The sequence below is a fragment of the Myzus persicae genome, unplaced genomic scaffold, assembly GCF_001856785.1.
Source record: "Myzus persicae strain clone G006 unplaced genomic scaffold, MPER_G0061.0, whole genome shotgun sequence".
NCBI lineage: Eukaryota > Metazoa > Arthropoda > Insecta > Hemiptera > Aphididae > Myzus > Myzus persicae.
Window position 1 is genome coordinate 21438 of NW_019104173.1, and position 27908 is coordinate 49345.

At 29.7% G+C, this 27908-nt stretch overlaps 1 protein-coding gene across 1 annotated transcript; it reads right to left on the reverse strand.

Annotated features, from left to right (window-relative positions):
- LOC111039615 (centaurin-gamma-1A-like) lies at positions 1 to 27842 on the reverse strand. The gene is made up of 2 exons (XM_022323198.1): positions 27256 to 27842; positions 1 to 792 (listed from the first exon to the last, which is right to left on the reverse strand). The coding sequence occupies exons 1-2, from the start codon at positions 27440 to 27442 to the stop codon at positions 659 to 661; spliced, it is 321 nt and encodes a 106-aa protein (XP_022178890.1). The 5' UTR covers positions 27443 to 27842; the 3' UTR covers positions 1 to 658.
- Between the last annotated feature and the right edge of the window lie 66 nt (positions 27843 to 27908).

Below are 27908 nucleotides of genomic sequence, written 5' to 3' on the forward strand. Positions count from 1 at the left end.
ATTTGAATAAATTCATTATCGGAAAGGAAAAATGGAAGGTAAGAGTGCTTGGTAAATCACACTGTGTTTAACACCGCACATACGGAGAAGCGTGTTTATAAGGGAACAATTCAAGAATATTATTGTTATACTTGTGTATAAGAGGTAAACGTTTTCTATATATATTCGTCACGGACATCCCTGAAGACAACTGCTTAAACTCGTATATGTATAAATATGTCATATATTTAGGTAGCTACCATATATGCATCCGGATTGAGTATAGCTATATATATTGTGTTTTCACAGAATTCTCCCTTTCCCGTATTACTGTGGACCGTTTCGAATTCAACGAACACGCGTATTATACAAGCTATAGGTTAGGGCAATGTCGCTCTTCCAGCAAAGGTGTATGTGAATTTTCATTACAGTCATGTAGGTATATACTTATGCACCATAATATTATATACTTATGAATATTATCTCGCAATTGGATAATTAGGTCATTCAGATAATACGTCTTCGCGAAGTGCATATGATGACAGAAGTATGCTAGAAGTATACTATATTGTGGCTCGATAGATGTATTGCAGATCCACTCGTTTTATTATTACCTATATAATGTGACACTGTGACACGGAGACGTTGTTGCATACAAATTATGAATAATTCTCTTCAATCAGACTGAATGTGAACGATAAATTGACTTACAAGTGTAATAAACTTCAGCAAAGACTGCAGATGCCGCAGAAGAGGCTTTTTTCTGGTATACTTGTAAATCTAAAAATCTCATGTTGATCCCCCGAGGCGTTTCTGAAAAAAAGTTTTATGCCATCATGCATCATAGTTGCTGTCACAGATCCTTACTCTACACAGATGAATAATCGTGTTAAATATAATAATAACAAATAAATGTAACGTTAAAGTCTTGTAATATTTATAAGTATTTCAAACTGTATGGAAACATTTCATTGTGGCGGCTATTCGAAACAGAGTGAAAAATCGATCTTTCTGACGTAAAACATAATTTTTTTTGCCATAAATTGAGTTTTTATTATAATTTATAATAATAATAGGTATATGCACCAACCGTCACGATCGATATTATTATAAGGCGTTAAGACGTACACCGATCAAGAGGATTGATGACGGATATTGTAGAATATATCAACACACGCAAGGGTATATAAAATAATAAACCAGATTTTTCGAAATATTTACGATATCAAAAAATCATTGATTATGATAATAATTATTGTTATTATATTATATAGTATACATAGAAATACATATAAAAACATTACACCCAATCGTTTATGGCTTGCTGCGTATAAGTACAACACAATGTTTCCCTATAGTTGTTTTCGTGTAAACTACTTTTGACACATATTTGCCACACTTCATAAACATTACATTTTCTGTTAAATATTGTTGTATTACCAACATAATATATAGACACCTAACATATACACGACGCCACAATTATATATGTTCAAATGCAATAATTTAAATTTCACAAACACGTGCAAATATGCTGCAGTGCTGCCAAAACATATAACGATGAATCCCATAAACAGAAGTTATAAGTAGCCGAACACACATATATTACGTACACTCGAGGCAAATAAATTTATAATCTTAAAATCTAACCGTCTGCTGTCACTTGAGGGGTATAATAGGTATATGCAATAACCTGGTATACAAATGTTCATGATCCTCCCCATATTATTGAGCTATTACTGCACAGCGAAACATCACGCCTGGGGCCCCAGCAGAAAATAAGGGGAAATGAGTAAAGCGCTCGCGCCAAACTTTTCGGGACGACAGATGGAAAGCGGTACGCACGCGCCACACGTGTGAAAAATCTTCCGGTGAACTTTTTCAATAAGTTCAGAGGACGGCAAACATCATAAATTACTCGGAAACGATTTCTCTCTCTCTCCTCTCTAACCAACAGTCTTCACGACGCATATACATATATCAAGGGTGGCCGACACAGTCGATCCTTAAAAATCGATACGACATAATGTACTATGTGCTGTAAAAATACTTGAAAACCTTGTTATATATCCAACTGGACCCCCCTCGATGAACAGCTTTTGCGTTTTTCGATCTGGTTAGTAGACGCATTGTATATTTTACACAACGGAAGATAAATTCAATCTTAAGCCAACACCATCCCAATAAAAGACCAATGCAATACGAGACATCCATTATAATTTAAAATATTTTACGCAGTCTCATTTGTTTGGTATATCTAAATGGAAATAGCAAACATTTGTTTCAACACGAGTACAATTGTGTCACATTGGACTTTTTTTTAAAGGTCACGTACAGCTCAAAGTTAACAATAATATGAAATAGCTTGTCTTAAAAGTGCAAGGTTAGGTTAGTGTGTGAGGAGATGGAGAGAGATAAACGAATATTTATTATTTTTAATTTTGGCAAAAGCGATGATTGTAGGTAACTGTTGGTAGTGTTTTGCGGTTTTTCAATAAGACAAATTCTTGTGTTGTAGTAAAACCACACCATATAATTAACAGCTTTAGGTTAGGTACAAATTGTGGCGAAGCCATAAAATAAGGACGATGTTTATGTTTGCAATAGCATGTCTTTTATTGTATACAATATACATAGGGCAGAAAAACTCATTTTCTGTTTATCCAATCTACAATTTTACTCTAGATAATAATGCGTATACCTGCTTCGATACCAGCGGCAGTTATAACTTATAACTCTCAAGTTATTTTGATGTAAATTCGAATATCTAATCAGTATTTTAATAATACTCGTATAATTAGCGATATCAATTTGTATCAACATGTCGTATAAAATGGTAGTATAATACATGCATAATACATGCTGTATATAACTGTGTACATATATATACATACATATATATATACATATATACAGGGTAATTTGTTCAGCATGCTCTTCCCATTTTTATGTTTGAATTATGCACTATTCAAATTATAATTTTTAGTATTTTTAAGCGTATATTTAAAAACTTTATTTTCGAATACTCAGATCTTTTACAGCATTTAAGGTGTATCTTATGGAAATACCAACTTTGGTTTTCCAAATGAAAACATATTTTAATAAAAATCCTTTAATTCAAATAAAATTAATGATGACATTGACATTATAATAAATAAATACTTATAATGTATTTATATTCTTCTTTTTTTTTTTTTTAATGCTATATATTTATATTCTTCTTATATTATTTTATATGACTTAAGTCTTGCTGCCTCATATACTGTAGGTATATTATTATATAATATTATTAGGTCTAATTAAGAATGTAATACGGATATACCCGTTGACTTTAATACGGATAATAACGCTTATGCGAGCATAAGAATTAATCCAGTAAAAACGATTTTTTCATTCTAATTGCCACTTTCCCGGCCGCGGCAGCTTGTTATATTATATTATATTATATATTATGTACGTTTACATTGATAGTAATAACACACATACAAACACAAATGCAGGGATTACAACGACGGACATGTCGGGGGGGCGGCTACCGTTGAAAATCGTACGTTTCAATAATAGCACCCCGCTGAGGTACGGGGGGCACAAGCCCTCTTTTTTCGTCGATACGCACTTGTCAATCCTCATTATTATATATTATTTAATACGAAAGCGTAATAATATGCACATGCGATAATCTGGTTCTGGTACACATATCATTATGATGTATAATAATAATATAAACCTCCTGCACCGGTAGATAATAATACAACACATTTTTTTGCACATCATCCGATTTAATAGGATTTTTCGACAACGTACTATAATAAGGCGAAAAATTTACATTCGCAGCGTGGTGCATTTATATATTATCCGCTACCTATATATACATTATATTACAAACACTATTATAGTGACCACCTTGTCTGCACCGTTAGCTGATATGTTATACTTCGGAAAAATATAATAAACTATTATACACAAATGTCATAGGTACACAGTTGCTATGATAATATACGTAAGGCGAAAGTGCAATAACAATAATAAAGACATGGAGGAGGAAAATGAAAAATGAATGGTAACGTTCGATGACTGTGCCGATGATAATTAAGTATGTTGCGCACGTTATTCGGTATTTCAAAGAGGGCAATAATAATATATAAGGTACCTATAGGAATAACGCCGTGATACGACCGACCGGGTCGGGGAAAGGTCTTTTATGGATGCAAAACTAAGCCCAAAAGAATAAAAAAAAAACACTACCACAAAGGACTTTGTAATTAAACATTCGGAGTCGAGACGCTTCCCCTTTGGTTTGAAAATAAAAAACGGGGTCGCGGAGCATTGTGCGCCAGCGGAGAATAATATAAAAGACAATATACGGCGACGGTGGCATAAGAAAGGGGGACCAGAATCTGTCTGTGGACATGGGCTTGTGCCCCGACGTTGGGGGTAGGTTAGTGCTGCCGATTTTGAAATACCAGTTTACAGTTGCCCAACGATTTTAACGACTCTGCGGGGTTATACTGTTACCAACCCGTGCGGATTACACGTTTCTGGACAATTAAACCGTGTTTGTATACTGTATGGGTAATTCAATTTTGTCTCGCATTCAGATAGTTGTAATGCCTAGCACATAGCTGAAGGTAATTTTTGCACTAAATTACAATTATTGAGCGACTGAAAATCAAACACGGATAGTCCCTACTATATCCACTTAAAACACACAAGCTAGTTGATTTAATTTGTATAAGGGCTAATCGGTCATATTTATGGAGGTTGCTGTCAAACGATGGTTTGAAAAAAAATTGTCTTCGCTAAAAACAGAGAAATAAAAAACTGAAGCCCATTGCCGAGACTTCAATTGAAATGAAAATATTATCAATTCTAAACTTTCTACTTCCATATAGACATCAAACTCGCCACACCAACATACGGCGTACAGATACGAGTAGGTCCTGGAAAAGATAGGATGAGCTATATAATATAGTATATATTATGTACAAATAATTCGATCAAACCGACCTTTTCATTACTTTCGTAGTATCATTATGGATGTAATAACATATATTTGAATTATATTATATGCATATACATAATCGGCAGCCAAAAACGCGAGCCGATTGAAATATAGACATTATTTGAATACACTGCGGAAAACATTTAATCCATAATGGGAACCCGAGAGTTTGTATAATAGGTACGTTCATCGGTGAGGACAATCAGATCCAGCCGTATATACGACTATAATATAGCATAGGAATATTACATTATATTACATAGTATACATAGTTAAAAAGAAGTTATGACGACCCAACAAACTATTTGACAATATTAATTTATGCGTTTCGCGTAGTATAATGTATATATTATGCACTGTGTGCATATTATAATAACAGTCTGAAGAAACGCGTCGGAGAAAAAACTTTTATCCGGGTGTGTTGAATACAATTAAATTATTTAGCATATTATTCAAGAAATGTTATTCTAACGGGGAAAATAAGAAACTCTCGCGGTTAAATAATCAATTTATACGGATGGTTATAACAACAGTTTGAACAAATCGGAAAAGTTTCGGAACGCGTGCCAAACACGACGAATTCGATTACCTAAAAAATAATTACTCTATAAACATAGCACCGTGATAATATCGACTTTCGCTTTCTAATTGCAGTGTTTGTATATGAGAAAACAATGTGGCCCTCTCAGCTCCGTGTATACACGACTACAGCCATACAATTATTATAAACGTGAAGCTGGTACGATTGTTTGTACAAGTATACAACGCACTTTGAACAAACACGAAATAAACTTTTATAATTTAGTAGGCGTTATAGATTAAATATTTATGAATCATTCATTTATTCGAAGCAGATCGGCTGGATGTATAAGTTTTAAAAAATGTAACATAATAATATACACTAATACGTGTGCGATAATAGAGAGCAATAGTACATAATAACATGAGCTTACTTAAACTGGTTTTGGTTTAGGTACCTATAAAGTTTAAACAAGTATTACGAACTAGTCACATGAATATTACACAATTTTAACAGCAATCGGTGCGAATTATAACACTTGCCTAGCAATCCTTCGTCTAGGTATAGTCGACAGCATTATAACAACAAATAATAATTTTATTATGCCCACTTGAAATGCTACATTTAGGGTTCGTTTAAAAATTAAATAGTTTTTGTTATGACAAAATAAAAATATCATTAGTAAAATTCGAAAAACTTTTCGGTCTAATTAATTGAACACACCCGTCGCAGATACAGTCACGCCATCTGCTATATTATTATTATAGTTTCTCGAACAGCGACGGTAAGCGCGATCTACCGGTTTTCAACAGATTTCTCTTTTCCGGTCGTTGAAGATAATACACATAATTCGACGCAGGACAATATAGGTCCTTATACCATCAATGGTACTATCTTTCACATTACAGTGAACTCAATGACGAGATACATTCGAAATCTATAATACAGCTAACTTATCCTAACTTATTTTTAACAACTGGACACCCCGTTTACAGTTTTAGACATAATACGCCACCGCAGTAGAATAGTTGTGAAAGGGAATTATGATAGTGATAGAACTCATCAGAGCTTTTAAATTCCAAGCAGAGGGATGAACGCATCGTTACAATTTGTGTAACCTAACCTAACCCTAAAATTTTGAATTTTGAGGATGGGTTATGAAATTCTGATTAATTCAAAAACAAATGAAGTATAATAACTGTAGATACTTTAATTTTCAAAAATTGTTTATTTAATAATTTTCTATAGGAGCATTGGATGATTTTCAAAATATTTTGAGCTATTTATAGACATTTAAAATTTTCAAAATGTTTAAGTTTTGTTTTCTATAAATAAGGGTAACAAATTTTTCGTTGTGTCAAAAAACTTGAAAATGTACTACAAAGTTCCTCAACAGTTGTTTTAATAATTAAGGTTATAGTTATATGATTCTGATATAATTTAGCCAAATTTCAAGTTCATACATTTTGTCGTTTTTGAGCAATAGTGATGAGTGAGTGGTATTCGACTCACCACCGAATATTGAAATTTAACAGGCATAACTTAATATAATGTTCATATTATAATTTATCTTACCTGTAAAACTCTTAATATGTTCTAAGAATAATATTTTAGCAATTAAACTTCTAAAGCTTATTTTTCTTTTATTATTATTATTATTATTCATAGTACAGCTAGGTATTATACTTGTATATAATATAACTAGGTACCAAGATTATGAAATTACAAAAAAAAAAAATATTAAATATAACCATTTATAATTATTACAACTTACAAGACATGTATAAATATGAATTTTTTCTGTCGGTACGCACTAGGTAGATGCTAAATAAGCATAACATAATATCATATTTCATGAGCGCTTTCGTTCTCCATTGCAAAACAAATTTTCGAAATATTTAGGGCACATTCCATTTCAAGAGTATAAAATTAATTTGAAAAATGGCAATTTTGATTTTGTCTCAAGAAACATTACACGTTTCTGGCGATAGTATATTATATGCCATTCGAATATATATATGTACATTATTATTCTTTAGTATTTACTATTTAGTATATATTACACTAATACATGTAATATTTTTGTAAACATATTCACATTACTCGCAATTATATTATACCTACCACTAAGGTACTCAGATATAAAATATGAACAAAAAACCTATACGTTCGGAGAGTTAATTTTGTGTATGTATTCTAGACTAGTCGTAAACAAGATTAAATCGTAGTCACGGACCTCACTCATACACACCCAAGTGAATTTCATTTAAACGAATTTTCGGATTAAAATATTATTTACATTTTTACTTTTTAAACTGTAATAGCTGTAGTGTGAATTGTAAGACAACACAACAGCTAGTACGCAGTAAATGACATATAGTGTTTGCGGAACCGGTGTCTTTTAACAAAATGGTTGAATAAAAATACTTATCTGTTACAGATCTGAAGATAATAATTTTCAACATCTGAGTTTGTTGAAATTGAAAACGTTAAATACGTGTTGACATGGCATGATCATCCAGCATGAATAACTTAAAATTCGAATATCAATGATTTTATAGTTTTTGTAATTAAAATGTGGATCATTTTCATAAAAACAAATTTCGTTACTCATAGAAAAAAACTTAGAAACTTTTTAAATATGTATTTAATAAGAATATTAACTTTTCAGTAAGACACATTTCTGTTTTTTGTGTTTTACACAAAAATATGTTAATTAGTACGTATATATACGTAAGTATATACTTATATATAAGTAAATGCCAAAAATAAAGAAAATAAACATGACGAGTGGCCAAGAATGTATAGCATAGGTCATACAGAGGTACAAAAAAGGTTAAAAAAGTTACTACTGGTTGTACTATTTAACGATTACATAATATGTGCGAACATTTTGGAATTTATAATAAATAATAATCGTAGAAAATCAAATTTAAAAGAATGCAAATTTTTTTTATGAAATATTCTAAGTTCATCAACCCAACTAAAAAGACTTGAACAGAAACTAGACTATTAACAACCCAATACATTTAAAATAGTTGTAGCAAAAAGATATAGACATGCATAAGCATTTTAGGTAGGTACAAACATATAATTTATGCATGTATATAATAAATAATGGTAATAAATAATAATAATTCTAAAGTGAACTGAAATATTTATACATATTTAATATATGTTTCTGCTGAGTTGTATTTATGTTTTAAAAAATGTGTAATATTATATGTATGAAAAATATTACACAAGAAGATCAATATTTTAAAAAGTATTACCACTTTATTTATTTGTGGAAAGTTTAAGTAACTTTGACATTGCATTCGTTTATTTTTTATTTTACTATTTTCTGTAAGTAAGACGAGGTACACACACTTTTTATTTTAATTTTTATATAGCAACTACATTTTTTAATTCATAATTTTAAGTACAGACATTTTAAGAAACTTAAAATTTTATTTATTAGGTAAGTACCTATACTGTGGTAAAATTATCAAATACTGAAAAAATGGTTTTTTATAAGCATTTGCAGCTTAAATAAGTGCAGGAGTAATGAATCCCAGTATAGCGAAAAAATAATGAGTGTTCTCTGTAGTTCAAAGAATCACTCTGTACAATATGTTCTAATATTATTACCAGAATAAATTCAAATTAAATTTTTTTTTCCAGTATTTTAAATTTATCTTTGCAATTTAAAAACAAATACCACAAGAATAATTAAACGCATGAACAATATTTCTGAACTTATCATTTTAAATTTCACAAACGTGTACAACAATAATTAGTTCATACTTTGATAGAAATATAAGTATACAGTATTCGGTGGAAAAACTACTTGAACACGTTTATTAAAATAAAAATGTATAACGAAGAACGCACAAAATAAATATAAAATAAATAATGAAATATTATTTTCTATTTAAATATAAAACTCTTGTCCACGGATCATTATTTTGTTTAATTTAAAAAATACAGTCATGTTCAAGAGGGCACTTCTATTATTTTAACAAAAAGTAACGTTTATTTTATTAATTATAATATCTAGGTAAGCATAATTTGAAACTTGAGCCACGAATATTTATTTTAGAATCAGCCTAGATAATTTACCGAAGAATTGCATAAGACTATTAACTTTTTTAAATCAAGTCAGTAGTTTTATTCGTTACTACGTTAATATTATACTCAAAATTATAATTAACCGTTACATAATTATAAAAACATTATTGATAAATATTGTACCATTAATAATAAAAGTAACTATTGATTTTTGTATGAATAAAAAATACAAATAAATTGTCAATTTTATAGTGCGTACCTACAACTATGAGGTACAAAATATACTGCAGGATAAAATCGTTTATCATTAGTAATTGTTGTAAATCGAAAAAAAATCAATTAAATAAAAAAAATTAATCCATAATCTTAAATGTGAAAATAAATCAAGCCAAACAAGGATGAAAAAAAAAAGTTAAAAAATCAGTTGAATAAGATGAAAATAGCTTAAAAAAATAAACGGCGGAGTATATGCAACTAAATACACTTTTCTGTGTGATTATGACAGTATACTGTATAGTCGTCCCCGACAGATAGGCATTCAAGCCAATATCGTTATAATATCATATAAAATGACGAAACAGAACAATCTTTTTAGTTACTTTATAAAAACTCATATATTTTTACCATTAAAATGCCATAAAAGTAATTTTCAACCATGTTTAAAATATTTCAATCGTACCTAGAAAAAATACACATAAGTTGTTATCGATAAAACTATAATATAGGTTAATTTTTTTGTGATCTAATCAATGCATAATATTTTATTGAAAGATGAAATATACCAAAGTTAACATAAAAGGTAAACACTAATACGTATACATATTATAATATAATTATATCAAAATAAAAATTATAAATATATGATACCGTAGAAGTATACACTATACATGAATTAACAGAATTTTTCAAAATTATATCATACAAAATAATAATTTGTACAAGGGCTTCGAATTAAAAAGGTAAACATTAAGTACGATAATATTTAAAACTGAATTCTCTGTCGACCATTAATTAGTTTGAGATTAATTGAGTGTTTAATTTGTATACGTTATGTAGAAGATAATTTAATAATTACAAAAACATTTATGGGCACCACTGTGGGAATTCGTTTGATTGTATTATTACAACTTATAAGTACCTCCACTAAACGCTATTTATTTTAGTTTATAATTATTTTAAACGCTGAATAATTTTTTACGAGATAATAATGCGAGTACGGCTTGTATTTATTCATAAACACTTCAACTGCACTGAATCGGACAACATTTTTATTTTTGTAATTTATTTGCTGCATACAAAATTGTAATAACTGACAGAAAAAATAGACAATATATTATACATTATATCATAATAAAGTCATAATAATGGGAAGATTTACATATTAAAATGTTTAAGTAAAACTACAACAAAATTCAGCACCAAATACCAGTCTACAATAATAGAAACCAACTGACATAGCATACAAATTAATCATATTAAATAACAAAAAAGTATTTACTTCAAGTATTATTTAACGATTAATAATTTGTACGTATGCAATTAGTAATTAACTAAACTCTTTAAAAACTTTTTTTGTTCAATGCATAACAATTTTGGAAGAGTAATTGTTATTATATAGATGGTGCTCCGATCAATGGCAACTGCTGCAGATCTACACAAACCGCACTAAGATAAACGGAAAAAACGAATAAGTCGAATACGTCGGAGACGTCTGCGGCAAAATCTAATGTCAATAGGTATGGAGATGATACTAAGAGAGCGGCGATCGATGAGAAATGTTATAGATGATACAATTGAGGTGCACAATATTGCACGAAGAACGGTGTGTGAACTGAAGGTTAAGCTCTGAACAACATAATTCAACAAATACTATATACGGTAGTCATACAGAACAATTAGTAGTGAAAAAGCGGATAACCGCGATTTTTGATTGGACGACACGCGATGGATGGAGGAAACTGGTCATCAGCACGATTGTGATACAGACACATAGTGTGGTACCTTAACTCTGATAATAACTTTTTAAACAAAATAAATTGGGCATATTTAAGTTAAAATAAACTACAGTAAACTACTAACAATAATAGGTATAACAATAGTATATTATGTACTAACGAAATTATACGACATTACCTTTACCGAGATCTTAATAAATATTTAGTGAAAATGTCAAGCTTCTACAATTATTTTATTTTGAATTAGGTACAACATAGAAAAAATTAAGTTTTGTTGTTACCTGTTGACTGCTGTATTTGAAATGTTTCATGAAATTTGTTTTGTGTAAATACTTAAAGTTGGAGAGCCTTATTTATTTATGTATATATATATAAATATATCATTATTTTATGTACAGATGATAATATATTCTATATAATATCGTGTACATGGTTCAACATATTATTAAATATAGAAACGATACAAGCCATTAGTCGGGATAAAAAAGTAAAAACAAATACCCTTATCCATACAGCATAAATGTATATGGCTGTCGTAACCTCGAGGTCCAACCGAATTGGTTCAATACTACGCATGTTATGTATTTAAAACCAGTGAGTTCCAACCAAAACAGCCTGCTTAAAACAGCTATGATATAGGTCTGAAAAACGATAAAATAATATTTAAATATCGCATGAACATTATACATACGATAACCACACAATCGATGATATTCACTAAATCTGAGAACTATAGTAACGTGACAATTATGAACAATACAACTAACACGTATTCAAATCGTACACAAGACATAGTAAAAACATGTACAAATTGTTAAATAATACAAGAAATATTATGTGCGTTGGCATAGTTGGTACTTATAAATAACGTCGTATACGTTTGGAACCGTTTATAGCGTACGGGCTTTTTCTCTCAAGCTCTTCACGAGTATGAACCAAAGCAAAACGTCCTTCTTCATAACGAATAACGATATATCATCAAACTGCACTGGCCGCAAAATCACAATTAGAAAAATGAATCGAAAACTATGTATCGATCGTGAAAGAAAGTCGTGGAGAAAAACGGTGGTGTATCGTATTTTCTCCGCCCACCGATTGTTGATTCACCTATTATATTATGTTATATTATATTATATTATCTTATCGCCGTTTTCGTCGGCGGTGATAGCTGTAGTTTCAACAGCATTGGGTGAAAGTCGGGACCACTGCAGTACACAAGAACGTAAAATTCATAGCCTACACGTAATATATATACAAGCACTGTTATTATTATTATCACATTATGTGCAGAGGTTTTTTGTTTTGTTTTGTATGAATTCAGTATTGTTGTTAATACGGGCGTGACTAATCTGTCAAGGTATATAAGTGCGGTGGCGGGGAAGAAAGGATATTATAGATATTATATAGATATATTGCTGTCTCTTCTGCTGCGGAGACACGCGGGAGAACGACGACCAACTATCATCACGACCAAATGCTGCTGCGGAGGAAGAGACGAATAGAGAAAAGGAGGGGGTGGCTGAAATGGGCTGCATATTATTGCGTCGCGTATATTATATACGCTTCGCTATATACCGCCACCGCCACCATGATACAGGTATATATGTATAGATAATACAATATTATATATATATATATATATATCATTCCGCGGTTCGTTGGCCACGACAGAGGTATTATATACATGTAGATAGTGGTGCAGGAGAGGGCCTATATCGGAGAGATTCGGAAACGTTCTAGATCAATGTCGATGGAATAACACAATAATAACGACAATATAATAGACTTCACGATCGCGGTAGTTTTCGACGAGGATAAGGTGAAACGAACAATTTTATAAAATAATATTGCTTTTTGCTGCTCTGGGTACAGTGTGAATCCTTTTTACCGAATAATGTTTAAAGATCGTTCTCGAATCGCACATCCCGGTGATAACTATACGCATTCCTATTAGGCAGCAGGATATAAAAGCAAGACGCGTATGAATATTTCGTTTATTTGCATGTTTTTCTTACCAGAAGTATACATTCACTAGGTCGTCCCGGTTTGACACTTCACAATATTCAAATATTGCCGGCGCCGATGCCGCCGAGCCACCGTCGTCCTTTCAATTATTAATAAATTTCTATATTCGAATCGGAATGCTATGCATACATTATTATTAGCAGCGAACAAATTACTATTCAACATCGCAGACACAATATACACACGACACACATATTATAATATTATGATCCCATTTAAATGGCACAATCGATTGTCGACCCAAATTTATCAACTGGGTTACTGCAATGCGCGCGGGTTTATTTTTGTTTGACTGACATAATCGATCGGAAATAAATTATTTAAACCGTACAACTGTACAAGTTTCGTAACACGTAATGATTGCTGTTCCGTATTTACAAAGCTCCATAGACTATTATTACAGGTTAAATCGTAACTGCATAACGAAACTTAAATATTTTACATTATTTTCTTTGTGACAACAACCTATATGAAGGATTTATATATTACATAAGTACACTTAGGTACTAAATTTGTATTTCATTAGTATAGTTGAACTTTTATTTCAAACCAATTAAAGGTACATTTGTGTTACAAACGATTTTGTATGATGCATTCATTTCATTGACGAATTAAATGACATTCGAATATTCGATGCAATTGAGTCGACATTAACAATAACAAGATACCTAAATGATAAATACGTTCAAACTAGAAATTGTATATAAAACTATGTACCTAATACTGAAAGAGAAAACATGAAGAGTAAGATCTTTAGATAGGTACCTACTACAGGCTACTACTACCTAGGTAATTTTACTCTTTGCGAGAGAAACTATGCGCGCCAAGACACAGAATAACAAACAAAACTTATCGTAAACAATTATTCATTTTAACCGTTTAATTTGCGATGATGAACCTGTGTTTGGCTGTTAAATAAAAAACATATTTTTATAGTAGTTTATAATGTATTAAATGAGTCGAACATGCAATTTGAATTTAAAAAGTATTATGTCATACATTGTCGTGTCTAGCAATGAGATACATAAGATTATGGGAAGATTATTGATTACAAATACATGTATATAAGTAGGTATAAAACATATATATATGTGTATAAAAATAAAATGGAAAAATTAATTATATTATAATACCTAATAACTAATAAGTACTGTATGCAGTAGTGCTATAAACAAGATGTACACTGTACAGGATGTACGCGGTGTAGGTACTACACATACACTTTTTCCACATATTTTTTTTAAATCTGATATGAAATTTATCACTGGATACTAATTTATTTATTTTATGTTTACTTAATAATCATACACAAAATTACTTACTTGTATCTTTATTGAGATTCTAACTTAAAATTATTGAGTAAGCTTTTTTTCATAGAAATATTATGGTGCAATTATTTTTTGTATACAAAAAATATTTAAAAATTAAAATATAAGTATGCATAAGATACTCTTTATAGATTTATAAACTTTCGATATAAATAAGTTTATTATTATTAAATATTTTTATATTATTAATCGTATTAATTAACAATAAAAATAAGTAGCTTTTATCAATAAAATAAGTCTAATAGAATAATAAATTGTAAGCATTTAATAAAGAAAAAAATAGTAGGAAGAACTTCTATGTACAGTACATGTAAGCGCAACCCTGTATATTTGTCATTTTGCTAAGTCAACAGTTTGGAAAAGGTCAGACGATAAATCCCCATTTGACGCATACGTCACTGTCTCAGGGTTCCAATCGTTCTATTTTTTTATATATGAATAACGCATATGGTGGGCGTATCATAGCAAAGGAGTTGACTCGACAATAATTACGTGTCAAGGTCTATTATATTTTTATTTTTTGTGTCTTCCGTATTTGTCACGTGAAATTATAATAATCATCAAATGCTAAGATAAATCATACGCGTATTTTAAAAAAAACACTACAAAAGCGCTCTGCAACCCATTGAAATTCAAAGATCATATTGTTATAAAAGATCTATACACAACTAACTCACTATAAGTGATTTTAAATTGTATATGGTGTTTAATAACTCTGTAAATAACGTCTTATAATATAGGTACACTTAACTGAAATACACGCCTACTGAAATAAGCGACTTCCTACGCGGGTATACACATCCGGTTTTTTATGTAGACAATCGTGTGTGAAGTATAAAAGTCATAGAAAATGCAAATACCAGCCAGCAAAGTATAAAAAAACAAAATAAAAGATTTATAATTGTGCATTATACATTATACCTATACATGGTACACATCTACCAGCTTTCTGCATGCACGTAAATAAGTGCATTTTTTTTTTTTGGAAGGGAGGGGGGGGGGGGAATTAACATAAGTTCATAATCATAAATTTATTTTTTCATAAATACGGTCTTTGAGGGTGATTGCTCCAACCATCCCACTTAATTACGTGCCTCGCTTCCCGTCTAAAGTTTGAAACATACATCACTTTTTGATTACATACATAAGTACATATAACTATTTAAGAATACTTTAATACTTAGATAGTGGAAACAGTAATTCAACTTTTAAAACAATATTAAAAGTACCTAATTGTAGATACATATTGGCTATACTTGTCAAAAATTACTAAGAAACGAAAAAACAATAATTGTATTTGTGGGTAGAGTACGCCAAAAATAAAAAATAGAAATGTTTATAGTTTTGTATCTGTTTATTACAAAGTTATAACTTAAAAAATATTAAATAGGAAAAAAATTGACGGAGATAACCGCAGTAAAACACTCAAACACCATGTATCTACGTACGCCTAAATACATGCGCATACTTTCGATAGTTGACTATATCAACAAAACAATCTATTTACTGCACATAAATATATTATGATTCACAATATATTATACTCGATATTATACATACCTAATTACTACCTATACATGTTGCTGTTTGATGAGTATAATATATGATAAATTGATAGATAAAAAATAATTCGGTACACGTATTATTATAATACGCCGTAGCTAAGTTTATTTTTCATCATCAATATGCACAGCGGACACGGACAATAATTTAGATTATATGAGACAAATATCAAGTACCTACACCAGTTAACTTCTATGGTTATAAGCCAATTCAAATAGTTAAATTGTAACTATTGTACCCAGTGCAACATAAATATATCTTAAATCAGAAGCTAAATAACCGAGAACCTGCTAAATTGTATCGATGTATAGGTCATAGATAAAGTAACATTGTAAATACATAACTAATATGGAAGTAATTTCCTACAATTTCCATATCACGAATAGATATAGCTTATAAGATTAGGTCCTAATTCTAAGGGCATATTTGTCATTTTATGCAGAAATGAAAGTATGTGTAGATAATAAATTAAAAGAGTTTAGTTAGATTATTTCTATATACTGTGCAACAACGGATTGCAATAAATTATGAAGAAAACAATCATACAAAAACTATATAAACTATATACTTACACAAAACTATACATTTTTGTTCACGCAGAAGAATCCTTTTAAAATATTTAATTTGACAACGTCAGTTTAGATTTGTGTGTTTCACTCCTTTACTGTTAATCATTGTGCCACGACACGTGAAAAGATACAAATACATGGAAAGGGTACCTAACAGTGGGTTGCCCAGAAAATTATAATGTGGGGGATGTTAAAAGTAATAATACATTTAAATGAATTGCGGGGTTAATACCAAAGACACAAATATGTGAATTTATGGAGCAAATGAGGGATAAAACCCCTAACCACCCCCAGGGGCCGACACCGGAACCTATTATATGCTCTGTAATTTTTATCGAAATTATTTGACATACCAAACTTTTTCTGCTGGATGTGGGGCAGATTTTTAGCTGTTATTTTTAAGGCACGATAATTCAGTAATAATGTTAATAAGATAAAAAAAACAATAAAGTAGCTACAAACAACTATACATTTTTTTTTAAATCCATACATCGGTAATGTTGACAAAATATTTTAAATAGTGTACTTAGAATCCTAATCCTTGTCCATATAGTTAGGCTAAAACGAAAAATAAGATGTTATGAGTCATTAAATACATTTAATCTGCTTTGCGGCATATCAGCATATACATTTTTAACAATAATGCATACCTAGGTAACAAATAGATTTCCATATAATAAAAAAAAATTCGCTAAATATTATGGAAATTATTCTGGGACTAAAATATGTTCATAATTTTTTGCATATAATCATATGGTTTTAAAAGTACTTGTATAATATTATGTTATGACAATAATTTGACGGAAAAAAAATATAATTTATAAACAATTTCAATCAGCCGTTACGAAGTCTAAATGCATAGAAATGTATAATAAAAACCGGAATATAAATCTATACACTTTATGGGATGGATTGTGAGACAGTTTATAGAAAAAAAACGAATACTCCGTTAAACCTTATTGTACAAGACAAATTGGGTACATAATTCCAATAATTCCATCGAAACATTAGGGACTGAAAACATACAAATATGTTTATCGAATAAAAAAAATGGTATATAATTGGAAAAGCGACTGAATGACAGATACGATTTGGGGATACTAAACTAATGTGGCTAATATTATTATATAAGTTATATATAATAATATAATTTCATTATTGCCATTCTGTTTACTGCCGTAATAATACACACGGCCGTTTTGGATACAATATGATTGCATACGATTTCACATTCCGGATACCCGATTCTAATAAATACCACCCATAATAATCATTTACAATATACATATAATAATAATAAATATTCACGGGAATCAACGAAAGTACTCTTTATATTATAATAATATTACATATATTATATTAGGCGACATGAGTGCATAATACATACACATTGCACGTCATATTAAATATTTTGCGATATGTTTCCTCTACGTATGAATATTGTCTGGAGTAATAAATTCTATAAAAGTATTACAAGGTCACTATTTTAATAACAAAAAACAAGCCACTAATACACATCGATGATAAAATATTAGAACGCGTATATTACTCATCATATATGTACACAATTAAATATACGTTTCTGTAAATATATATATAATTATGAAATATATGTTACAATGCTGATAAATATAAAGGTATTTTAATTATTCATAATTTATATTTATAGACACAATTAAAAACGTTTAAGAATAAAAAACAAAATTAAAAAAATTTTATCTTACTTAAAGTTCAAATTTTGACAAAATTCTCGAAATTGAATAGATATTCGAAAGTAAATATTAACGATTTATCCTCGACCAATTTTTTTTATTCAGAAAATATTGTTCGTAAGCTATTGAAATATTCTACTGTAACTTAGATTATCTCTTTCTATGCTAAATGTTATTTTCAAAGTATTTAGACTGCCTTATTTTAAGCAATATATTATAGGTATTTGAATATTATTTTGTTAAGTTATTAAAATGTTAAGACTTGGTAAAAAGACTGAAAATTTGATGTAAGGTATTGAGATTCCAGATACGTTGTTCTTGAAGCCATTCAAGAAAATTGAAAATTCATAGGTAAGTACAATTTTTTCTTAGTGGTGTTGTAAGTCCAAATGTTGACAGCAATTTGTCAATATAAAGAAAATAAGCAAATTATGTTGAAACTAAAAATGTATAAAAATATAAAATGTTCAATTTGTATAGTTTGAAAATACAAGGTATATTAATATCGAAAATTCAACGGTAATTCAAAATATTATTCGTAGAGACTTGAAACTTCTACGCATAGCATGTAGGTACCCATGCATACATGTTGTTGTATAAAATAGAATTTATGAAAAAATTACATCGCTTGTTCTGCAGAGCAGACAATATAGTTAAGATTTACCAATGATGAACGAAGGATTTCAATATATGTCATTGTTTACAATTACATAATAGGTATTATAAAAAATAGATACGAGTATGACCATGGGTACGAGTGTACGACACAGTATGGACCAAGAAACAACGCACCCGCGGGAGAGCGATTTCAGAGGCAGTTTGTTGAACACGCGGAGACTGCGACAGTGCGACACTGTATTTTCTTCGCGGGTCATTGGACGGAGCTACGTCGGACTAGATGATATCGCGGAAAACACATTACGTACACTGTACAATGTACAGATGTTGCATACACTACACTCTGTTCAGTCGTCAGTGATGATGTGATATTCTGTGATAATAATAATAGTAATGTACAATATAATGTCACCCAAATAATGTCTTAATTATAGACTATGGTTCGCTATCGAAAACATTATAATTAAAACAAACTAAAAACTAATAATTGCATAACATTAACATGATGATAAAATAAAATAAAATGTTTTAAAAAATATTCATTTTAACATTTTTTTGATGGTAAGGTAATAATATGGTATAAAAATTAATTTCATAAATAAAATATTAGGTTTATAGTTTATAGTCTTATACCTAATACCTGCACCCGATTGGTGGTGAAGTAGTCTTTCAATTTTATAAATAAGTAGGTACATCAGATACAATTTTAAATCTCTGTTCAACACTTTTTTAACGATTTTCGATCAGTTAATGAATTTTTTTTCTAAATACCTAACACACTATTGGTTATATATTTATTTATAATCATACCAATAGGTTTTAAAAATATATTTATCGAGGTATTATCGTACATGCACTAAAAATAGTCAAATTAAATAATATTATGCACTAAAAACGTTTAATCATATGCTGTTTAATATTTATCATGAAATTAATTTAAAACTACATAGCAAATACCGATAGACCTAATAATAAGCCAAAAAAACAAGTGAATAGGTACATTCAATATCGAGCTCTAATTACAATATACAATATATATATATATATATATATCATTATCTACGTGCGGGTGTGCAGCACATGTACTACATACAATGACTACACCCAAGTGGGTTTCTAATTTTCCACTCGCAATCATTATTTTTCGTACACGGCGATCTAATATTACGTTATTACGTACATAAAATATTAGATATTGTATACCTATTTATTTCAACCGGTCGTAAACTCGTAACGGTAAAGCAGGCTGCAGACGGATGCGCTAGCGACGACGAAATTTTCAGCCACTGCGGTCGCTACGTATAGGTACACAATATTGTGCACGCGCGCGAGGCCGCCAACAACTGCACAGTTACACATTTTTTTAACACTTTATATAGGAGGTACCTCCTAGCTCCTATAAAACCATTGTTGCTCAAACACGTCGTCTATGTGTGTGTGCGTTGTTATTTCTACACAATGTACATCACGAGTACCTCACCAAAAATGGACGAGTACTTAACAAATAACAAAATTTATAATGAATAATGATAGACATAAAAAGACGACGCAGTGCAATATACTAATATCCAATATTTAAATACCCGCAGCAGGTGTCACTTTCGGGAAGTGAAAAAAGGGGCCCCGCATAGTGCAACATAAAGCCCATATTTTCAAAAACAATTAACTCCCACGGAAACTGCACGTGCAATGTGCATCGACTACGCTTTTATATTATAGTATCATACTATAATGTATTAATAATTAATAATATTATACTAATATAGCCTTTCAATTTTCTAGAGGTTCGCTATACCTTGGTCATTTTTGCCATTTTCTCGTATAAAAATGTTAATTTATTAAACATTATCCCGGTATTTAAGTCACCGAACCGAATTAATTAATAAAACAACTATTATTATATGTTAATTATATTAAAGATATTATAATATACTTATTGAATATACTACCGTGCATCGCAGGTAATTTTTTCCCATTAAGGCCCCAAAAACAAAATGAAAATATTTTGTAAACTCAGTTGAATAAAAAATAATCGCATTCGTGTTATTCTAAATTCTAAATTAAACTTCGAGATAGAGAATTATTTCATTACATACCTTCGACGCTAAACCATTACTGGTATATAGGTACACATTATATTCATTAACAAAAAAAGCTCTACTTAAAGGTGTAGGTAATTTACTTGTTATTTTATTTAATACTTAGTATATGTTATAGTATGCTGATATAATAATAAAATAATTTTAAAACAAAACAAAAAATCCAATGTGAGCAACGATAAAATCTATTGAATATTTTATTTTTACTTTAACATAAATAGTTAAGAATTCATAAAGTACCATCAATATAATATAATAAGTAATTATCAATACGCTAGATGAATATAAAGATGGCCTACGCAATAATATTATACCTACTGCAGTAATAAATCATCCAATATACACACGTTAAGCGGTACCCACGCCTCACATATTAAACATGATCAAGTAAGCATTATGTAAACAATGCTGAAAATGTTGTCGAAAATCAAAACTTTGATTCTATAATATTCAACTAAGATAATCACGCTGCAATGGTTACAAAGCTGTTAAACTACGGTTTAGCGTTATTATTATCACACCTTGGAACGGCACTCAGGGTGTTATAATAAATTCATATTAATTAAAACATTCATACATATATAGTATATACCAGATACCTACATATTATACATTTTATGACTCATTTTTTAATAGGAAACAATCTAATAGTTTTTAATATTATGTTAATATATTACACTTAAAACGTAAAATACATAAATAAACCAACAAATTAATTAAGTAGTTATGAAAACACACCAAGTAATTATGCTTATTATTTTTTTATTGAATGTATTTTTAATTTATTAATATTTCTTATCCACACAAACTAAACACGTAACCATAATTATTATTTTAAGACGATACAAAATGTATTTCCAAGGAGTATAATATTTTATTAATATTGTTCTTCAGTATTATTTTAGCCTAGGTATTGTTTAAACCTAAAATTGTAACTAAACGAACTTGTATAGCTTACAATCTTAAAACTAAACACCCTTCTTTAATTTATTTAGTTTTTTCAATCATAATTTAAAAGTAGGAAGGTACATTATTATTTTGTATACCTATTTGGAGAGAATAATATTGAATAAAAACTAAAGAACTTTTAGAGATAAAATATAAGCGATAAATATATAGGTACATAATACATAGGTACATTTTATTATTGTGGTCATAAATTAGAAGAATACTTTAAAACAAAAACCAAAAACATATAATACACTTTATTAATATGCTATTAATGGTTTTCTTTATTTCATATAGTTACTAAGTTGCATAATAGTTAGTAATAAAACTAATTCATAAATCGTAAATGTGTTTTAATAATTTCATTTCATTAGACCCGAGAGGAGTGGGTGAATGGGTGTGTATAATGTTATGGACAGGAAACAATAATAATTTGAAATGAAAAAGATGGCTTACAGTATTGTCATTTATATTTAATATACATACATATAAAGATTATTACGATGAGCACGTTATTGATCATTAAACAAATACAATGCAGTTGTGTCCTGTCAATAGCTCTGTCTGATCACATCAATATGTTTTTTTTTTGTACACTAACAATGTAATAAGTACACTAATATATCAACACTTAAAATAGCTAGAACGAATTTTTAATGAAATAGCTTGATAAGAGTTCTTATTGCTAAGCATAATTTAGTTTCATTTTTTTAAATGTTTTTTCAACAACATAATAATATGATGGTATCTATAATATAATATTTCAAGTATATTTAATTACAATCGTTCATCAGATCATAATAATATGTTTCAAACTGTTACATTATATAAGTTAACAAAACAATAGTGTTGCATACTTGTACCTATACTTAGTACCCACCTATATTGCACACAAAGTAGCAAACTAAGGTAAATCTAAAATTTTAACAATATTATATTCTTATAAAATCTTTGGTAATTAAAATTCTAAAAACAAGTTTTAAATCTCTTATTTAATACCTTATGATTATTAATAAATAGTAATAAAATGTTTACTACCTACAATGAAATAATATAGGTAATATTGTAATTGTTTAAGCTTATTAATGAAGCTTGCTATATAGATATTTAGTACTAATTAGTACGCAACATTTCGTCACTTCGACAATACGGTTTTATGTCCTATTAAAATATTAGTAATTTCTAACGAATTATCTTTACAGGCATGATCTAATCTTACTTCTAAAAAATTGTAAAAATAAAATCGAAACACCATTATTATCCCCAATATTAATAGAAATTAATGTTGAGTATTATTGTAATTGAATTAACTTAAAATCAACAATTAACAAGTTTTTTCTTAAAAAAGAACTTGGGAAGTCACTCGCTGTATTGAAGGTGTTAGGTAGATCACTGTAATCTTTATAATATAATGGACGTGTTCAATTTGAATCATTGCACACGAAAAACCACTCTGAGTAGACTGTCAGTCGTCCTTATTTTAAGAGTTTATAGTATGTGTCTAAAATTATATTTATATTGTTATTAGCATTTAGTAATACTGTAGGTCTAACTAAATTGTTGGCAAAAACAAATCGCATATATTTTATAATATTAGATACCTACTATCTGTTAGTAGCGTATAAGTTCATACCGACTTATAACAGTGTAAATAAACATTCCTAAAAGTTTGTGCTATCAATAATCAATTTTTTAACATTTTGTTTACTGTTTAGTAAATATTAATATTATACTATTATAATTAATTATTATAATATCATAACATATCTATTATCGGTATAAAAAAACGTATTAACTTTTAAATAACATGTTTATGTGAATAGATCCGTGGTATCTTAAATATTTTGACAATGCCATTGTGTAGGTACTGGTATAGATAATAAATAATAATAATAATATACATACTGGCAAAACGTTTCAAATTCTTAAGAATAATATTTTTTGAATTTCTACAGAATAACCGAAAATACCGCACATTTCGACACCCCAAAGCACCATTGTACAAACTTAAACCCACAAGATCCAATATTCTATCAGAAACCACTATCAAAGCCTGATATAAAGTATCGACAAAAATACTTTAAAACTCATCAGTCATCATTATAAAACCCTCGGTAAAACCAATACATTCATCGGATAAATATAGGTATATTGTATACTTTTTTATTAATATATTTTTATTTGTATATTATTTTGATTCCATTTTATATTAATAACTTTTTTAATTGTATTTCTATTATTTTAACAACTATTAACAGTTTTCACTAACATTTAAGAATGCATTTTTTTTTTATAAAAAAATATGTATAGGTATGTACCAAAAATATTTAAAAGGCATAATAAGATCTAAAATTAAAACTGTGTTTCTTATAGAAATAAGCTGTTTTAGCATATGCGATTGCAAGTTTGCCAATTATCAATGGATGTAATCCAAAAATATAGTAATACTCGAACTGTAAGTTTGAAATCATTATTTTTGTTATTAATAGGTAGGCACACATTTACACTTACATCCATGAACCTACTAGAAAATGTATTTTTGTTTTATTTTAAGCTTACAAATAGCCTAAAAGATACCAAAAAGGTATTATATTATACTCGGGTATATAATTAATAAAAACATTACAATAATCGATACCCTAACTTATCCAGCATCTCACGGTAAACATAGAAATTACAATAACATTTAAAAATATTAATTCAACCATCAGTTTAGAAATAATTCAAATATTAAATTTAAAAATCATCTGATTACGGAAGTTTGTTTTACTTCTAAGGATAGATGGTATACTAAATATCCGTACACCTATAAAATACGAGTATGTAAACCTATACGATATATTGCAAAACAAAAAGAAAAAAATCAATCGTTCTGAAATCAAACCCATCCATAACCCGACTTAAAGCCTTTCTGAAACAGAAATAATAAATAATGTTGTGGACTGTGAGACCGTACCTATTATAGAAAATATATCAAAAATAAAAATGCCGAATACCACAAAAAGGTCTTCGTAAAATCGTAACCGTAGTGACCTTTATAATGGAAATGTTCACAGTTCACCATAACTCATAAGAAAAATTTTCTCAACAAAAGCTGACCTTTACCTAAATCTCAGTTTATAAGATCCGATTGAAAACCCGCACAAAATGTTTAAAGTCTCCACACGGACACGTCACTATTCATGTTTAGATTCAGACTTCCAGTGGAGGCGACGACCTGCAGATAACGCTTTAGGGCACAGTGTACCTACGTGCGTAATTTGTTGAGAATCCAAACACGGAGGATGAACAACTAACTGGTTTTCTGACTACTTTTTTCAAGGGGCGGGGAAAGACATTGAAAATTCACAAAATTAGGTCAATTGGTCGCGCATCATAATATTATAATACGGCGGAAGTATCATTTTATATTTATTAACTATCTTAATTGTCTTATTTTTTCATGGCCATCTGTCATTATCAGTATATATCGCATTCGTAAATCGGTTAATTTTGTGTGTTTCTTTTTAATCATATTATTTTTTTTAACACTTCCGACTCGTGGATAATAGTGGGTTACACACTCACACACGAAGACGGAGGATTTACTTAAGAATTTAAATTTAAAATATCCAGTCCAATGAACTATTTGTATATTTTATGCATATTTAATATGATTTTTAGGTACTAAAATATACCCCAAAATTGAGTGGTTCATTAAGAATTTGGAAACATTATATTTTACTCCAAATGTTCTTAATCTTAATGTTGAATTATTTTTTTTTTATTATTGAGTAATTTATTTTGAAACATTTATAAAAATATATTATTTTTATTTAAATATTACAAACAGTTGTAAGATTAGCCGCAAACATATGTGAAATATATGTTAATTTAACCAAAATTGTATCAGAAATAAAATACCCATTGGTGTAAATTGGACCTACTTACAAATCAAGCATTTGAATTACTTTTGTTTTTTTTATCAAATATCATTATATTAAGCTTTCAAAAATAAGCTAATAATCTGAAAAGAATACATACATCTATGAAATATGTATCCATTTATAGTCTACTTTGTAGTTCTACTATTTGACATATAAGGAGAGAATAAAGATACAGATAAAAATATAAAAAGATGACAATAAGACACAATTATTATCACTATCATATTTTGACCTTTGACATACTTAAATGGACACAATTAATATTATAACTATCCTAATGAATTCTTTACTGTCTCTCGTTTCATATGTCTGATAGTTTAAATATATGTATATATTGTAACAATGTTAATGGACTCTTATTAAAGTGTTATTACATTTTGTATCTAACTGTCAAAATGGTTAATTGCCATGGTATATTATATTCCATTATTATAAAGCAATATTGCCCAGATTATCTAGTAAAATTAAACGGATAACCTGATAACAAGTAAACTGTGATGTGTATAGACAGTTCAGGCTGCCTACACATTTTGACGACTAAGTATAAGTCATGTAGATGACATTAATGAATGACTTATTGTCATTAGTACATTTCTAAATAACAAATTAAAACTTATTAAAACCTGTTGAAAGTGCATGAGTAGTAACTATTGGATAGAAAGTATGTTGTAGAATAAAGGCTTCAATGCTAGAGAATGCCAACATGGCTATACAAGTCATGATGTAGTCATGGAACTTGAAACCATTACCTACAACTGGTTGTCTAATGGTAGTACTTAAACGACACAATGTGCAGCTATAAAGATCTCCCAGATCTTATGATGAGGAATGGTCATAAGTGTGGATTATACCATTCGGATAGTTATTTAAAACAGGTGATAGCAACGTCATACTCCCTACAAGTTGCATAGACTGCAATACCGTTGGAACAGAGAATGAAGAATTGATAAAATCGACTAACCTTCGATGCATACGACGTGGTCCCTGACTTGTTGGGCGACTATTGGATCAGGTATGAGCTCGATGAGATCATAAATCGCGTAGATGGACGGGTGAACGCTCTCAAACCGCTGAATTTCCTTGCAGATGGCCAGCGAATTATTGGAGAACGGTGAGTGACTATGGTAGTACGATGGACGGCCGTTCATTTTTCTGGTCACGTCGCGCACATCACTCTCATTAGAACTAGAAACGGACGGACGGGCGGACGAATCGGCAAGCAACGGAATCACTTTGAGCACTTCGAAAAGAGGTAACTAAAATATCGACAAGCAGAAACGGTAGATTGCTGCTGTGACAGACGCGGATCTCGTTACCGTCGCCGAGAGAGTTTAGCGGGCGGTAGCGGGCGACAAAAGCGATAATAATGTGTATTACTAATATTTAGAAAAAAATTAAAGGTCGAAAAGCGAAACCACCGCCGATGACTGCCGTTCTCGACGTGCGATGGTATCACACCAACTCAGAAGCCAACGGATTGTAATCAAACGCGCGTACAAATAAACAAAACGCTATCTCGGACGAACGTGTTGTTATCCGTGTTTACCATTTTCGTGTTCCTTCCTCTGCCCCCTCTTCAACAAAAATGTACATCGAATCACGCGCACGCGCAAA

Coding starts and splice junctions, on each gene's coding strand:
- LOC111039615 (XM_022323198.1), bottom strand. CDS start 27,442: ATGAACGGCCGTCCATCGTACTACCATAGTCACTCACCGTTCTCCAAT. Junction 793..27,255: donor CCACGTCGTATGCATCGAAG/GTTAGTCGATTT, acceptor ACTTTTTTTCAG/AAACGCCTCGGGGGATCAAC.